The sequence below is a fragment of the Henckelia pumila genome, chromosome 1 (genome assembly GCF_033568475.1).
Source record: "Henckelia pumila isolate YLH828 chromosome 1, ASM3356847v2, whole genome shotgun sequence".
Taxonomy (NCBI): Eukaryota; Viridiplantae; Streptophyta; class Magnoliopsida; order Lamiales; family Gesneriaceae; genus Henckelia; species Henckelia pumila.
The window spans coordinates 153,716,087-153,732,921 of NC_133120.1; the positions used below are offsets into that span (position 1 = coordinate 153,716,087).

Genomic DNA, 16,835 nt, shown 5'->3' on the forward strand with positions numbered 1-16,835 from the left:
GGCCCATAAATTTCTAATATAGTGTTATTGTTTACGATGAAAAAGTAGTTTAACGTTTCAATTATTCACAAATTAGTGTCACAAAGTATAATAAATTGCAAATGATACTAGTATTTGGTGAAATTGAAATTCATTTTAATTAACATGAAAGGCTACAAAAACATGTAAAGAGGATTTGAAGTTCGTGTGGTCTTATTCTAAACAATAAAATTACATTTGGAATTCATGAAAAGCTATCTTAGTTAATTGACGAGCACTACTAAACAAATACTAAAAATATGCTTCAAAGTCGTGAGCTGAAATAATTTCGATCCAAATTTGGTTCGACATTATGTCCAAATGTATTTGGCTTATTCAATATTCATAGCCCTTGTGAACCTCAGGTCAATTTAGAAGCATTGGGATTTATGTATGTGACTAAGTTTTATGTAGTCAAAGTGCAATCACAAATGAGTTCCTGACAGTATGTCTGAGACAACCAGCCATTGTGTTATCATAAGCCAATCACTAAAAGTGGCCCAAACAATTTCCCTCGAGAGATAAAGCATCCAACCTAATGCCTACAAGACAATAAATTCCAAACAAATATGGAATATATTCTCATATTAATTTATTTTTCTTCCCCACCAAACTTATACTAAATTTCAACATAGTTGTTTTGCTTTTGTCCTCTTCAGATCTTAAAATTCAACTTGGTTGAATAATGTGCAACATTTAGTTTCTTGATTGAAAATTCTTCCAACGATTTTGGGAAATTTTGGTCTTTTTTTCAGGTGTTTTTCTGAATCACCATAGTTTTAGACACTTGCATTTGACATAAGACCATGTGATTGGAGTTGGTTTTTAACGCCAAGAAAGCCAAAAGAATTCTCCAAGTTAAATATATTTTAGTAGCAAGTAAGCCAAAAATTCTGCAAATTATTCCATTTAGAAATTTGCTTCACTAGCCAAGAATTTCACGGACATGTGAATGTCTGCATACAGCCATTTAGGAAAAGGACAGGAAGGACCAACCAATTCACTCTGCATGTGTTCCCACAAAAAAAAATGCATTTATCTACTCTTGTCCATTTCTCCCACATGTCTAGCTGTCCCCTCATGCGTCTCCCCCAATCACATCCCGCCACCTGTCACCCTTGGCCCTATAATCTACCCACTCTTTGAACACCTCTTCTGTGTGTGTGAGTGACATGGTTCCACCCCACAAATCATTCATCCATTCATTACATTTTCTTGATAAACACAACTGCATTTATTTCAGCAATCTTGGAAAAAGATTTGATCTTTGAGCCAAAGTGACACTGGGTTCCCTTATCATTACTTATATGGCTCACTCAATCACACAGTTCTTGATCATTCTTGCTCCCATTTTCATGGCATTTTCACCAATGTCATTTGCAGTACAGCAAGAACTGCCAGCCTCTACTATTTCTGCAGCACCAGCATTGTTGCCTGATCCCATTTCTCCAGTATCTGAGCCACCAGCATTATCTCCTGATATTACTCCTCTCTTCCCTTCACCTGGTGGCTCTGCACTTTCTCCAAGTGACTCTTCACTCCCTACCATACCCTCTAGTCCAAGCCCACCAAATCCTGATGCAATGGAGGCTTCCGGCCCCGGAGCGGCATTGGAGCCTATGGGGACTTTGCCAGATTCTTCGACAGTTCGGCTGAGTGTGCAAGGTTTCTTGAATTCAATTGCGGTTTTGTGTTTGGTGGCATTTGGGTTCTTGGCTAGTGTTTCTTGGTGGTGAGGCTTGAAGTTCCCTTTTTTTTATTTTTTATAACTCAATTGTGTAGATTTTGAATCGGTTTGTTGTTTTACTGTTTAGTAGTTGTTATATAGTTTGGTAGTGGAAATGGGGCATGGGATGTTCCCGTTTCACCGATGTGGAAAACATGAACAGATATCTGCAAGTTGGATTCTTTTTAGTATTTGTCCAATTTTACCCAGAAATCATGGCCAAGAGAAGCACAATTTTATACATTTTGGGTTAAATTTACTATATTTTTTTTCACACAATTTCACATGATATTTGAATGCCACCACATCAGTGTCAACTGGAGCTTAAAGAGTGTCAAACCAATTTAACTCGAGTCTGATTTCAAGGTCGGAGACTTTTGATAAGATCAAGGAATCAATCGGGGGTGATGAAGATCGACTTCTTGGCGCGCGGCTGCAACCAAACTTTATGAAACTTTATATAAGAATTATAACCTATCAAGAAATTCGAAGTGATGCTTCACTAGATGCAAAAAACAGGAATAATATGTAAATGAAATTCACACACAAAAGAATACATAAGGCATAGCAGTACATAGTTGATTGTAGTTCCAAAAGAATCCCTAATATCTTACATATTGGTGAACATACATATGTGGTGGACACTAAAGAGCGACTATAGCTGGTGTTTTGGCAATTCCACCGAACAATCTTCCAAGGAAATTGCCTTTCGGGTTCTTGAACTCGACGAGGCATTCTTTCTTGGGGGTCGTTTTAGCAGCAACAATCTTCCTCAACTTCAAATTATCCTCCCTCAGCAAATCTATAGCTAGACTTAGCTGCCTGATAACCTCCCTTTTCTCTTCATCCTTCTCAGTTAGTTGCTTGGTGTTCAACTCCTTCTCTTCTCTAAGTTTCTCCACTTCGGCCCGCAACCTCATCAGTTCCACCTCCACAGCAACACTTGAAACTACATCTGTGTCAGATTCAATGTTTTCTTGCACCATTTCTTCCTCTTCTTCTGGATCTTCAACCTCAGATTCGTCGGTTTCTTCAGGTCCATACACCTCAGAATAGCTATCATATGCTTTATCAGTTAGGCTCGATGATTTTTCTAGACGGTATTTGTTGAAACACAATGGAGATGACCATGGAGATTGGACACGAGTTCCACATTCAGATTTTATGGAATCATATCGCTCAGCCAGGGAACGATGGTTTCGATAGAAGTCCTCAACCATGCTGATGAGTTCAGGTCTTTTCTTGTAGTACATTTCTGCACGTTGGGCGAAAGAATCCGCATCTTCTTCAATTAGCTTCAGCATTTTTTTAGTTTTCTCATCGAGCTCTGCACGTTTAAAAAGAACAAAACATGTTGCTGAAAAATATAAAATGCTTCGAAAATGTGATGTCAAGAAAATTAGGAAGTTGATATCTATGAAGTATATTTATTTCTGGAAGTGCTCTGGAGTTTTTTCACTGTGAAGATTACCAGCAGGTACTTAGTGGATCACACATTCTGTCTGCAGTAATCGCGCATTCCATGACCTGAGCACGGGATTCACAATCGAGGCGACGTGCATTCTAATTCACTGGTTACACAGCTTATGAAACGAGGAAAAACACATGCATGCAGACACTCATATACATGAACTAAGGCATGTTCAACAAGGAACACTTATTTATAATAGCAGGCGGCACTCGTATACTTAACATCCTACTTTTTAATCTTCAACAGCCCTGAATCGATCAAACAGCAGAGAAAGATGGTAAAAGATGATGAGAGGAGAACAGGAATTCCACTGGTACCGCCGTGACTTTTATTCCGGGCGATAAACAATATTACAGCAGTCGGATTTAAGTACAGCAGAACAAACCAAACTTGTATCTACACCCAAAAGAAAGCTACTTTTTCTGCTCTTTAATGCAATCTCCTAGAGAGTAACCATGATAAAGCACAATCAAGAAGTTCAAAGCCCCCATTAGCCCATTTCAATTCAAGATTCTACCATCACCAAGTTCAAGTAATTAAAAAAAGCCTCAACTTTAAAGCTGAGTAAATCAACAGTACTGCTAAGTACTAACTTCATCTAAAAATCATATGGAACGAATACAAAAAGGAGAGTTGAGAGTGTTTCTACCCGAAAGTGTGGACTGAAGCCATGGGGACCGATTCGGATTAGTCTTGTTGTGACTGTCAAGCCACCACCAGTGCGACGATCCCTTGTTCTTCAACTCCACCATTTTACCTACCTTCGGAAGAAAAACCCGAAACTTCACAACCCAAAACAAAATTTTTCAACAGAATAAAACAAAGGGAAAAATTTAAACCACAAAAAAAAGCCCAGATTCAAATAAAATTTCTTCTATCCATAAACTACTTGTTACTTTAGCATATATGAAACTACATGAAACATTAATTTAACACCACATACAGTGAATTCTATATTCAGCAAAATAATACTACGAATTTGTGTCACATCTTCAAGAAATCCCACAAGAAGCTGCCGAATCCATTTCTTCCACGCAGTTACACATTCACTGCGTGCCAGGGAGAGAGATACATCGAGTGTATATACACACACACATACACAGAGAGCAGAACAACATGTACAAGCAAACAAAGTATATGTCTCCCATTTCGCATAATCTTTTATTTTCCCCAAAAAAAAGTTTGAATTTTTTATGTGTCAACTGGCTACCCACATCCACAAGAATCAAACGAAGGGAAGAAGACGAAGAACAAACATATGGGTCTCACCTGAGACTGCAAAACGACGCCGGAACACAAACGCCTTCGACCCTCTCTCTCTCTCACTCACTCACTCACTCACTCACCCACCCACACACACAGAGTCAGAGAGAAAAATGCATCTGTGATAATTCCGAAGAAGGCGGAGAGAATACCACACAAAAATTCAAACTCCTATATCCTCGAACCTTGTACTTTTGTCTCGCTCATCCGAGCATTCCACCAATAAGCCCCCGCCACGTGCTCCCACGTAGCTCGAGATTTTCAAATTTCTACCTCGGATCCTGCAGTGAAAAACAGCACATGGGAATTTCAAATTTTCGATTTTTAATTTGATTTGGAATCCATCCAGACCAGACAAGAAAATATAGCCGTGGTTTTATATAGTAGTCCACAGCAAAGGGGAGCGTATGCGTATCTTGTTCCCATGTAGTATGACCCAAAAATCAAAAGGTAATGTAACGGTCGAAAATTATAAAATTGGACCGAAACTTTTTTCTTTTTTTGATTACATTAGATTTTATTGGGAATATATGGTTTTTTAATCATTTGATTAAATAAGTCGAATCGTGCACGAACAATCTTGCTTGGAATCATTGGAACACTAAAAAATTGACTTGATCTATACAGCTCACTAGATTATTTAACTATTATTATTTACTACATGGTACGATATCGATTGTTTTGTAGATGGAGATAAATAAGAGTTACGTTTGGTGCGTGAGATTAGCTTCCGATTAGATTTTTACTCACACGTTTGACTTGTTCTTAAGAGAAGCTTTGATACCCCGTGATTATGGGGTAAATATATCTCAACTTCAATAAGATATTACGAGTCTAGTTTTCTGCAGTACAAGAGACAATGGCTACAAGCGTGAAGTGAAGCTGAAGAATCGCAAGCTACAATTTTTTCGGCTGTGCAATACAACGCTTGTGGATAGATGCTACCCGCAGGATAGTGCCCTGCGGGCGGCATGTACTAAACCCTCATTTAGATGCACGTGCAGACTAGCCAAGGGTATTTTGGGGAACAAAATGTTGTCCAACTTTTAATCTTGAACACAAAATATCATCCAAACAAAAAAAATTTATTTTATTTGAAATTATAAAAATCCCTACATAAACTATATTTATCTCATGTATAATCTTTTTACTAATAATCTCATCACATGTATCAAGCGTTGTCATAGTGTATGATGGATAACTATATTTAAAAATATATAAATAATTTGTGTAGTGAAATTTATTACTTCGTATTTGATGGAACTACCGAAATTATTCTAGCATCAATGTGTTTCTCCCTAATCAATCTTCTTCTCCCAACTACCTTCTTTTCTTCCCGCAACAACTCTCTTCTCTCAAGTAAAAATAGGAAATTTTAGCACCATTTTTTTCTCCTACAAAAATGTTTAAAATTATTCCACCAAAATCATGCAATACATAAATGATATCTCTTGGTTGTTGCGATTATTATCAAATTCAACATCATCGATCGTCTAAGTTACGTCTACAAGCACCCAAACTTATAGGTATTGAACTGTCAACTACAACAGTTGTAAGGTTATATGCAACGGACGAAGAAGCTCAAGCGATGAAGTGAGATTCTTTGTCCAATCGAAGGGCTAGAGAATCACTCGAAGAGATTTAATCTGGTCATTCTATAATTTAAAATTTTAAAAAGATTAAAAAAAAAATGTTACAAATTATAAATTAATGGTGGTGAGTAACGATAATGAATAGTTAACTGTGTATGATTTTTAATTATGCAAATTTTTTTAAATTTATGTGTGTTATTTTTAAAAAATTATGTGTAAACTTTTACATTTCAATTATTTGTAATTTTGTTATGTGTAATTTTATTTGTTTTTAAACATCCATTTATTTTATGATATAAAGAATGAATATTTCAACATCGGTTCTACAACATTATCTAACTCTCATGAAGATGAAGTTATCAACGTTGACATCAACATGCAATTAAGTTGTCAACTTTATCTCATCAATACATCATTGAACATGCTCTAAGCAAAAAAATCGAAAATGAACGTCTCTTCTTATGTTTTTTGAATACGAATTTGGTAGTATATATAATGTGTTTGTGGCAACTTGAACCAAATGAAGGATAATTGCTAGACTGGAAGTTAATTAACTTTAATATTATGTGCTGATCAATAGTATTTTTAGTCTTTTACACACGCGCACACATATATTTTAATGATATGAGAATCCGTAATCGTTATCGTTATCGTTGAATGTGTATCATTAAATTCTTTAATAAATGATTTAATCTCATACAATTGAAAATTTGATTATTTAAAAATATTATTCATATACAAAAATCTATTAGAACTATATGCATGACGATGACATCTCTAATAAACTGACACAGTCATACATCATAAAACTTTTCTAATACTCGATGTCGTTGCAATATATTAATTGATCATGTTTCTCTCATTCAGATTATATAATATATGTATGATTGAGAAAAAAATATTAAATATAGGAATATAGCTCGAGCCAATCGAGGTCCAGCTTTGTTTTGTTTTGTTTTTTTTTTAAATAATTTTTTTTTGGTATTTTTATTTTAAAAATTCGAAACTTTTCCAATTAATTTTTGATTCATTCAACATCATGTGCTTGATGTGGATTGATACTTGAGAAAATTCAATCTTCAAAGTATATTTCCTTCTTCGATCGAGTATAAGAAATATTCAATAATAATATAATGTCTCAACTTAAATAACGTTTTTTTTATGAAAGTAAAAACTATATCTTAAAAACTCAATACATTCTTTATTATTTAATCTGATACCAATATTTTAAATTTAATATTAGATTTCGAGTACGAGATTCAATTATAAAAACCAATTCTTTCTTTCACACAAAAAAATCTCGGCATAATGACCTAATCAAGCAAACAAATACATTATATGATAAGATCATCATAAAATAATAAATTAAAAATCTAGTTAAATAATATAATAGTAATAATTAAAATGAAAAATTGGGCCGATTAGCGACCCGACGAGGAATCAAGAACCGAAAGAGACATTTTGAGCGTTATTCCCTGTCGCGGAAAAAACCATGTGAGATAACCTGCTCAATTAATATGACGAAATTCGCCAAACCCTAATCATACCCCCCTTTTTTTCTCTTCGCCACACGATCTCCGATCAGTTAATTGAAGAGTTCTGATGAATCTGAAGATGGGTTTTACGCCTTAACTCCGCAATCGTTCTATTTTTCGTTCTGGGTCATCTCCTTTTTATTTCTCCAAGTATAAGTGTTTTTTGGTTGGTTAACTATGTGGAATCGTTTTCTGTCAGAGGAATCAATTGTGAGGGTTCGTGGTGGAATTGTCGATATTATGTGATCTGGGGTTTTCGTGATCGCTAAATTTATTTCGTGTGTATATTTGGTCGGCTCGACCTTAATTTTTTTGGTGTAAAGATTGGATTTTAGCTTTGAAATTTGTGTAAATGTTCTCGTCAGCTGCTGTTTATTTTTTCTGTTCCATTTGGAGAAAAGCTTGCTGTATTTATTGGTGTTCAAACAGAATTAGATGAAGGTGTTACCCCCGCAGCTTGATTTCTTGACGTTATAGGGTATACGTTTACTTAATAACATAACGGGGACTATGATTTTGATGATTGAAAGTTAAAAGATTTGTCTTTCTCTGGATAGGCGATTAGTTGTAATTGACAACAAAAAGAGAAAAGGTTGGTTTAGTATAATTCATTGGTTAATCATGTCATTTAAGAGTATAATCCAAGACATGAGAGGTGAGTTTGGGAGCATATCTAGGAAGGGTTTCGACGGGAGGTTTGGTCATGGGTTGAGGTCGAGGTCTCATCGAGTGACAGAGGATTCTTCAGTGATTGTTTTGGATGCTTTGAAGCAGAGCTGTTGGGCCAATATGCCACCTGAGCTCTTGAGGGATGTGCTGATAAGGATCGAGGAATCGGAGAGTGCATGGCCCTTGAGAAAGAATGTGATTGCTTGTGCTGGTGTTTGTAGGAGCTGGAGGGAAATAATGAAGGAAATTGTCAGAAACCTAGAAGTCTCTGGCAAAGTGACATTCCCCATTTCCCTGAAACAAGTATGTTTTCATCATTCTTTGGTGTCATTCTCCACCTTTACTGATATATTTAAGTTTATGTTTTATTACAACTTTAATCACTCAACGAGCCTCTGGAATTCTCGATATAGAAAATATTTTTGGAAATGTTTAAGAAACTGATGTAAATCAGACAGGTACTCAGCTGTCGAGCATACATGCATCAGCGAGCAATCTTGCTATTCTCTTATCCTCTCCTACACGTACTGAAAAAGTTTTTGCTGGTTGTTTTCTGCAGCCTGGTCCAAGAAATACCTTAATCAATTGTTTCATAAAGCGGAACCGTGGAACTCATACATATCTCCTTTACCTCAATTTGAATCAAGGCAAGTTCCCATAAGTTTGAAAGAGTGGTTTTCTTATTTGAAGCTTAACATTATTTATCATTGTTCGCTTTCATATTTATAGCCATGAATATGATTCCACATATCATTTTATCGTGTTCCAAATTTTAATGTCCCCAAGATGGTGGATGGATCCCTGCTTCAAAAACTTGCTTTATTGGTCCATTCACCATTGTTCATGCGTTTATCTTTTCACAGCTTCTAATGACGACGGGAAATTCCTACTTGCTGCTCGAAGATTCAGACGGCCTACATACACTGACTACATAATATCTCTCAATGCTGACGATATATTTAAAGGCAGCAACAACTATATTGGCAAGTTGAGGTATATTCTATTTCCAGTGCAACTGTGACTTCTAAAGATTGCCGACTGAAGTCACTCTTGTTTGGTGGTGGCAGGTCTAATTTTTTTGGGACCAAGTTTGTAATTTATGATGCCCAGCCACCAAATGCCAAATCGAAAGTTACGAAATCTTATTCCTCTAGGTTAGTTGGAATGAGACAAGTATCTCCAAGAGTCCCTGCAGGAAACTATACCGTTGCTCATGTTTCGTATGAGTTAAATGTCTTGGGATCGAGGTCAGAAATGTGTACATGTGTGTGTTTGCAATTTCTTATTTAAGTAGAAATTTAAGCTGAAGTGTATGGGATTGACTTGGTGAACTGACAAAATAGAACCACTTTATTGTTAACATTTTCTGAAGAACAATCTACTTTTCCAAGTTTTATTTATTGCTATGTATCAAAGATGACAATTGATAAGCTATGACATTGTTCACTTGCTTATGTTAATTGATATACACCACTAATGCAGGGGTCCAAGGCGAATGCAGTGCATCATGGATGCTATACCCGCTTCTGCAACTGATCCAGAAGGTGTTGCTCCCACACCAACTGAATTCTTGCCAGGAAACCTGGATTCCTTTCCTTCGCTCCCATTTTTTAGATCAAAATCATCTCGCATGGATAGTTTTCGATCTGGGTCGGGACCATTGTTGACACAGAAAGATGAAAAACTTGTTTTGAAAAACAAGACTCCGAGATGGCATGACCAACTCCAGTGCTGGTGTCTAAACTTCAATGGGCGTGTAACCGTGGCCTCAGTGAAGAACTTTCAACTGGTTGCATCTCTTGAGACTGGAACCGGTGTACAAGAACAGGAGAACGTCATTCTCCAGTTCGGGAAAGTGGGAAAGGATGTCTTCACCATGGACTACCAGTATCCAATCTCTGCTTTCCAGGCATTTGCCATTTGTCTCAGCAGCTTTGACACCAAGATTGCTTGTGAATGATATCAGGTTCTAAGGTTGTCTGACTTCAGCGATTTATTTTTATGTTTCCGCCCCATTAATGAATTATCAAAATATGTGGGGAAGATGAGATGGGTTTTTGTTTCATCAGCACTCTGAGAAGTATTGATCCAAATCTATCCAAAATGAGTAGTGCCTTGTTCAAGGGGTGGAACTAGGAAATCTATTTAACGAGGGCTGATGGATGGAATATGTTTTTTAGAAATATCACTATAAACTTTCAGCTTCTTTCACTTGAGGGTGGGACCGTCTCATGACACCCGACAGGGTCCTCTGAACATATGAGCGTTAACAATGTGCAAACAACTAGAAATGATACATGGCTGAATGGGTAGGTTCACAATAGTAATGCCTCAACTTGCCAGAACACAGTCAATAGTTCACCTTCTCTATCCATTTATTTAAGAAGATGCTCTCTCATTCGGTTAAACTTGGCAGGTGCAATTGGAGGATGCTGGGATGTTGCCACTAGTGTCTGCTCAAAAGAAGTCATTATAGAACTTGAATAAATTTGTTACCGGCTGCAGTTTGCACAAACCTTATCTGGTTTGTTTTTTTTCCCCCTATTTCGTGTACATAAATATCAGACGTCGTGATTCTGATCTAACATTTGGAGTCGTGTTACATTGGGTGACAACTTACAAATGATTCTAGAGTTTGAATCAATTTTTAACTTGTTTAGTTTGTGGATTTGGTGTCTATGTAACGGTAACCTTGTATAAATATTTTGGAGTTTTCTCATATCAGTCAAAGATATACGAAAACATGATCAAGTTTCTTACATCATCACCAGAAAAGAAGACGTTAAATTCCTTGATCTTATGTTGTATACCATGGCGATGAGGCTAGTGGTATAAACAAATTTAGCTCAAGTCGTCAAACAAATGAAGTTTCATGAGCTTGAGAAAGCAGCTGAGTTTGGTGGTCTCACATGCGATTGAACTTGATTTGAATTGGTCTTGTGAAGCTCAATTCAACCTACAAGTTTTAAGTCTAGCTATCTGACGTACAAGTTTTAAGAATGATGATTTCCTTCATACTATATATTTTTAAATTGCTCAAATATTGGAATTGATACGTGGAAACTCCTCAGCTACCTTATTAAGTGGTAGACCCATTGGTGTATCTTGTGATAAAACGAAATTTATAATAAAAATGTAAAATTTTGTCAAATAAAAACTGAAAAGTGGTTTCTAAAAACTCTTCCAAACACTACCAAAGACAGTTACGCTCGGTAAGGAAGTTTTTGTCGTCATTTATCAGTTTTGACACATCAATTCTCTAGGCAAACAAGATAAATACGTTTATGTTTTACGAACACCAGTTTCTTTTTTATTCATCCGTACATCCAAGTCAAACCACCATTCTTAAAACTCTAATCTGGGGTGACATGATACAAGATAAAAATTAGAGGTTGGAATCACTCGACATGTACCAAAATTCAAGATCGTAGATGTCATAAGAAATGGTCCATGTTTTATGTTTAAAATGGTTGAAGAAGAGTAATGACATGTTTCTAAAATGATTCTGAAAGTAATGAACATTTTCACTTCACGAGGGGAGATATCGAGCAGTTCAAAACAATGAATCATGGTGCAATGTTATCAATTATTAAAGCTGGAGAGAAAATAAGGGACAAAAAATATACATATCCAGTTCAGAAGCAAATATCACAATAATCACCAACACGAACAAATTGAGATCACAATTAAAAAAGGCAACCTTCCAAATCCTAGATGCCGATCAGATGTGCCGTTGTTTTTTTCTTTTTAAACAAAAACTTCATATCCTTTTTTGTGGACAAATGTTAAAAAAGAGGGAAATGCTCTGTGCATATGGCTGGCCTGATCACTGGAGACACTGGATCATGATTCTGAGATCTAAAGGATGGTGCACGAGCATAACATCTGATTTTGTTTATCAGCATTGTTTTTATCTGCATTGCACCCATCGACGACTGAGTTAGACCATTTTGTAAGATCAATTATATTTGCATCGAAAGAACAATGTCCACAGGCAATAAATAACACAGGAAGTAAATTAAATGTGGAGTCAATTTTTGTGCGGATTCCAGAGCAGCTAATTGCCTCTCTAGTTTCAGCAAAATAAACAAGTACAGGTCAGTAGCTTGGAACATGTCCCATAATGAAGCCAATAAAAAATGCAACAGGGTCTGAATGATATCATATGGATATGAGGTACAAGTCCAATACCTCATGTAGAGATTAATGTGTGTCTAAAGCCCTAAAAAAATAACATACCTGTTTTCCGTTTAGCAACAGGAGGCTGTACAACGACATGCATTGTAATAACTCCACCAGGAAGGTCACCAATATGTACTCTAGACTCAGCAAGTGTCTTTCCATTGTCCAAAACTTTTCCCGCATGTATTAGTTTCATATCATTCACAGACTTTGGTGCCACTGATTTATCTGAATGATAGCAGCGGAGTAATTAAAAAGAAGATACAAGGTTGAAAACCAATCAAAGATAAATTCAATAGAAGCAGTTCCTAAAATGGTCCAAATAACTTCCTCAATGATATACACATCATATCATACATGTTTTGGACATGTTAATCAATACAGGTGAACGTGAATTTGCTTATTTTGATTCTGCAAGACCAAAATCATATCTACAATTTTTTTCAAGCGAAAATATAGTAAGGAATAAGCCGTTGAAGCATGACATGTCCATGAAGCATCGATTGACTACTCATTTCTTTCAGGTTTCATGAGAATGAAATCTCAATGCAACTTACAACAGTAGAAACAAGGAAAAAAGGTCAATACCACATATTTTTTCTCCTTAAAAAGTCATAGCATAATCGCCACAGACCTCTTGGTCAAAGTGGCATCACCTCTCCCACATGTGGGAGAGGTCATGGGTCCTATGCCAACAATTCCCCACCCCTAAGTCCAACAAAAGAAAGTCATTGCATAATCACAACCTTGAGGCCACTCAGATAGGATCCTTTGCTTGAGAGTAGCAATATTTGTGGACGACGAGTAGGTTCTATGACCTATATCTGTCCCATCGAAAATTCTGAACTTAAGTTCGAGTTGTTCCTCTCCTTCAGCCATAGAAACCCTTCTTTCAAATATTTTCCAAACAACAAATCAACACCAATCTCAAGTCTTCGAGCAATAGAATCTGATTCACTGAAATTCACCTGCTCAACAAGAATTTCAGACCTATGGTAATCAGTTTCACAATTCATTATCAGCTAAAATGAAATGAAATTTCAAATATAATAAAAGATTCCCAAGTATAATCAAGGTTTTGCGCACCTCCGTCAATACAAAAAAACCATCAAGAAAATGCAACAGCAACTGTACATCTGAATTATCAACCAGGGGACCAGGGAACCACTTCATAAGATCCCAAAAGCTTCTCTTATCACATAAAATCCCAAAGTACCCTGTTCCAATAATCCAAAAGACACCTACTGAAAAAATTTACCAATCACAAATTAAATAGAAAAAGAAAATTTCCAGATACAGCTCCAAACAATTAAAATAATCCTTCAATTCACCTGAACATATTTGAAAAACCCAAATTGTTCTCAACATACCATATCTAAAACCAAATCTCGAATCCAATCAACTGAATAACTTTCCACTAAAACCAGCACTTGATTTCATTTCTTATCTTCTTCAATTGAATCTAACGATTGAAATATCAGGGGGAAAAAAAATCAAACTGCCAAAACCACAAACAAATCCACACACATACACAGCACTGAAGAACCAAACATAAAATTGTTTACCCAATCAAGATCAAGAATTCATTCCAGGAAAACGTCGAAGAACGATCAGGAGCACGCGACCACCGGAGAGAAAAGGCGCCGCCGATACGATGGAGAGAGAGAGAGAGAGAGAGAGAGAGAGGGTATAACGATTTGATCGTGTTAGCTTATCAGTCCCTTTCATATGTCCATAACGTTTTTAAGTAATAATTATAAATGAATAGCGACTTCAAACCAAATTACGATTTAGCAATTTAACAAAGTCAATTATAGAATTTTGATATTATGATATATATATATATATATAGACATGATTTTTTTAATACATAATTTTTTCGGTTAATTAATTTTCACGTTGTTTTTAAGTTTTACATGATAAATTGATTAAAAATGGTGGTTAATAGAAAATGAGGATTATTTGAGAGTATTCCGTAAAAAAAAATAGGATTGAAAATTAGTTAGTAAAGGGGGTAAATTAATTAAATAGTATATAAGATATATATAAAAATCCTTATACAATCCACATTTTAAAAAAAATTATTATTATCTGTGTATAATAAATCTATATTATCTGGTATTAAGAGCTAAATGGTAAATAAAATGTTAATTTTAAGGACATTGTCTCAAAATACATCTAAATATTGACATTTATCAGTACATGTTTAATGTCTTAAAGTTAAGATGAACTTTTTTGAGCTTTACAATATTTAAGAATTATATCCTTATTTTTGAGCTTGATGCATCTAGGTGATGCTTGGAATTTTTTCTTGGAAGCACTTTTGAGTTTTTTCTTTCATAAAATTAGAGATTTTATGAAAAAAAAATCTCAAAAATACTTTCTAAAAACAATCTCAAAAACTATTAATCAACTTATTTTATTATATTGATCTTTTTAATTGGATCGATGGAGTAAAATTTTGTATACCTATTATTTTAGTGGGTGTTTTGGTATAAATTAAAAAATATATTCAAAGTTGAAGTTATTTATGTTTGCGTAAGATATGTGCATACTTTTTAATATTAATGAAAGAAGAAGCTGAATGAAAGAATTAAAAATTATAGTTTTATGATTTCCATATAATGAAATAATCCATAAGTATTGGCATTTTTTTGAAAGGTCGTAAGTATTGTCATTTTTAATTATGTACCGCACCATATTATTTTATGTTATTAATTTAACATTTAGATAATGAATTTCGAGTGAGACAAACTGTTGCAAATAATTTAAAAGATTTAAATTGTATCATTAACATTTAATTTTTTATATATATAAATGAAAAATACTCTATCTTATACTTTGAATATCAAATGAAAACTGTTACACTGAAACACGATTTAGGTGTATTTATCCTTTAGATATTTATTTATTTAAAAGATACATGTTGATTTGACAACTTTCTGGAGGAAATATGAATTAATAAAAAGTTATTGATATAAAAAATTATAGTTTATATATACACGTAAACCAATTATTAATTAATTAGAAAGTGCAAGGATGCAACGCAAAAATAAACGAGTCAATCTCATTAATGAGAAGGATTAATGCGACCTCAATTAGAAGCTATAAAGTTATCATGAAAAAGATGAAAAAATATACGATCCTACGCAGTCAAAGGAAACCCAAGAAAAAGAAAAGGAAAATAATTCAAAAAGAAATATAATAAAGGGAAAATAATTTTGAAGTCCACTAAAATTTTCTATTTTGGGTTTAAAGCCATTAATTAAGTTCTCAAATTTCATTTTTGGTGCACCAAATTTGATTTTTTTTTTTAAACTTTCAGAATTATTTTGGTGAGTGTTGATGTGACACTGAATAGAGTAAAATTGATGTATATGCATTATATCTTCCATGGAGCAGGAGTATGCTAAATTCTAATCGGCTTTCCCAAGCTTTTCTAAAACGACAAAAACGCGTGTTGCATCGATTTTCATCTCGATGGATTCATTTTCTTTAAATTTAACATGCAGTCAAGTGATCTAGAATGCACTTCTAATTAATTAAAGCTCGTGCTCGGCCTCGGTTTGAGTTAAGATGTAAAGAACCAGCATCTTGAGTTGGGGTGCATGCGCACGAGGTCTCGGGGTCAATAACAGTGGGCTAAACTGGCTTAATCCTGGCTCAATTCGCACCACGAACCTAAACAAATTCTTATTTGCTATATTACACAATATAATTTGTCCATCCAAGTGGACCAAATAGAGCTCCGAATCTTCATTCACAACCACCGGAAGAAAATGTATGTGTAATTTTCTTTTGTTTGTTTGTGTTTCGAAAAGTTTGAACAAGTTCTGTTTACTGAATTCATTGGGGAGATGGAATAAATTTCAACTTGCAATAATAATCGGCTGGTTTTGTGTGGAAATGTGTGTCACGTGTATATGGAAAATGCCTATATTTCAAAGAGAGTTATGCTCCAGCAGCTTTTTGTAAAATGTCATATATATAATCAATTTTTTTTAATTTCCCAACAGTCACATTTCCCCTTATCAATTAAAATAAGCAGGAGAGATATGAAGTAAAGTGTTACGGTGTAATGTAATAATTGTATTAATTAAAAGAGCGATCAAACCGTGATACGACCGCTACAATAATACGGAAACGAATCTATTCAAACTTGCTCTTATAACCATAAACTCGATTGTCAATTTGTGTGATCTTGCTTAAATTGTGAAGCATATATATAAGTTATAACCCGTAAAATATATCTTCATTTCTCAATAGTATATGAATTGTTCGTCGAGCAAGACGAGATATATCGTTTTGTTTTACCCAACGTTTGACTAATTGTAATCTTGTTGCATTAAGGTATCATCTCGGAGAGACAAAAAATTGTA

General features: G+C 34.9%; 4 protein-coding genes across 9 annotated transcripts; 2 read left to right on the forward strand and 2 right to left on the reverse strand.

Annotated features, from left to right (window-relative positions):
* Window positions 1-1,325: 1,325 nt before the first annotated feature.
* Window positions 1,326-1,754, forward strand: LOC140874255 (classical arabinogalactan protein 26-like). Its single transcript, XM_073277531.1, has one exon. The coding sequence runs from the start codon at window positions 1,326-1,328 to the stop codon at window positions 1,752-1,754; it is 429 nt and encodes a 142-aa protein (XP_073133632.1).
* Window positions 1,755-2,261: 507 nt separating this feature from the next.
* On the reverse strand, window positions 2,262-4,797 carry LOC140875611 (protein NETWORKED 3C-like). 3 transcript variants are annotated; one of them, XM_073279337.1, is made up of 3 exons: window positions 4,664-4,797; window positions 3,865-3,976; window positions 2,262-3,071 (listed from the first exon to the last, which is right to left on the reverse strand). In XM_073279337.1, the coding sequence occupies exons 2-3, from the start codon at window positions 3,965-3,967 to the stop codon at window positions 2,389-2,391; spliced, it is 786 nt and encodes a 261-aa protein (XP_073135438.1). In that variant the 5' UTR covers window positions 3,968-3,976; window positions 4,664-4,797; the 3' UTR covers window positions 2,262-2,388. The 3 variants fall into 3 exon arrangements, with proteins under 3 accessions (XP_073135438.1, XP_073135437.1, XP_073135439.1); XM_073279336.1 differs by lacking the exon at window positions 4,664-4,797 and adding an exon at window positions 4,485-4,645; XM_073279338.1 differs by lacking the exon at window positions 4,664-4,797 and adding an exon at window positions 4,485-4,644 and having other exon boundaries at window positions 3,865-3,972.
* A 2,726-nt stretch (window positions 4,798-7,523) lies between these two features.
* Window positions 7,524-11,033, forward strand: LOC140863425 (tubby-like F-box protein 3). 2 transcript variants are annotated; one of them, XM_073266894.1, is made up of 6 exons: window positions 7,524-8,577; window positions 8,834-8,921; window positions 9,138-9,267; window positions 9,342-9,521; window positions 9,757-10,248; window positions 10,691-11,033. In XM_073266894.1, the coding sequence occupies exons 1-5, from the start codon at window positions 8,227-8,229 to the stop codon at window positions 10,232-10,234; spliced, it is 1,227 nt and encodes a 408-aa protein (XP_073122995.1). In that variant the 5' UTR covers window positions 7,524-8,226; the 3' UTR covers window positions 10,235-10,248; window positions 10,691-11,033. The 2 variants fall into 2 exon arrangements, with proteins under 2 accessions (XP_073122995.1, XP_073123069.1); XM_073266968.1 differs by having other exon boundaries at window positions 9,757-10,240.
* A 780-nt stretch (window positions 11,034-11,813) lies between these two features.
* On the reverse strand, window positions 11,814-14,162 carry LOC140875340 (membrane-anchored ubiquitin-fold protein 3-like). 3 transcript variants are annotated; one of them, XM_073279003.1, is made up of 6 exons: window positions 14,022-14,158; window positions 13,827-13,918; window positions 13,543-13,673; window positions 13,203-13,424; window positions 12,514-12,684; window positions 11,814-12,188 (listed from the first exon to the last, which is right to left on the reverse strand). In XM_073279003.1, the coding sequence occupies exons 4-6, from the start codon at window positions 13,333-13,335 to the stop codon at window positions 12,133-12,135; spliced, it is 360 nt and encodes a 119-aa protein (XP_073135104.1). In that variant the 5' UTR covers window positions 13,336-13,424; window positions 13,543-13,673; window positions 13,827-13,918; window positions 14,022-14,158; the 3' UTR covers window positions 11,814-12,132. The 3 variants fall into 3 exon arrangements, with proteins under 3 accessions (XP_073135104.1, XP_073135103.1, XP_073135105.1); XM_073279002.1 differs by lacking the exon at window positions 13,827-13,918 and having other exon boundaries at window positions 14,022-14,162; XM_073279004.1 differs by lacking the exon at window positions 13,827-13,918 and having other exon boundaries at window positions 13,543-13,700; window positions 14,022-14,148.
* Window positions 14,163-16,835: the final 2,673 nt, after the last annotated feature.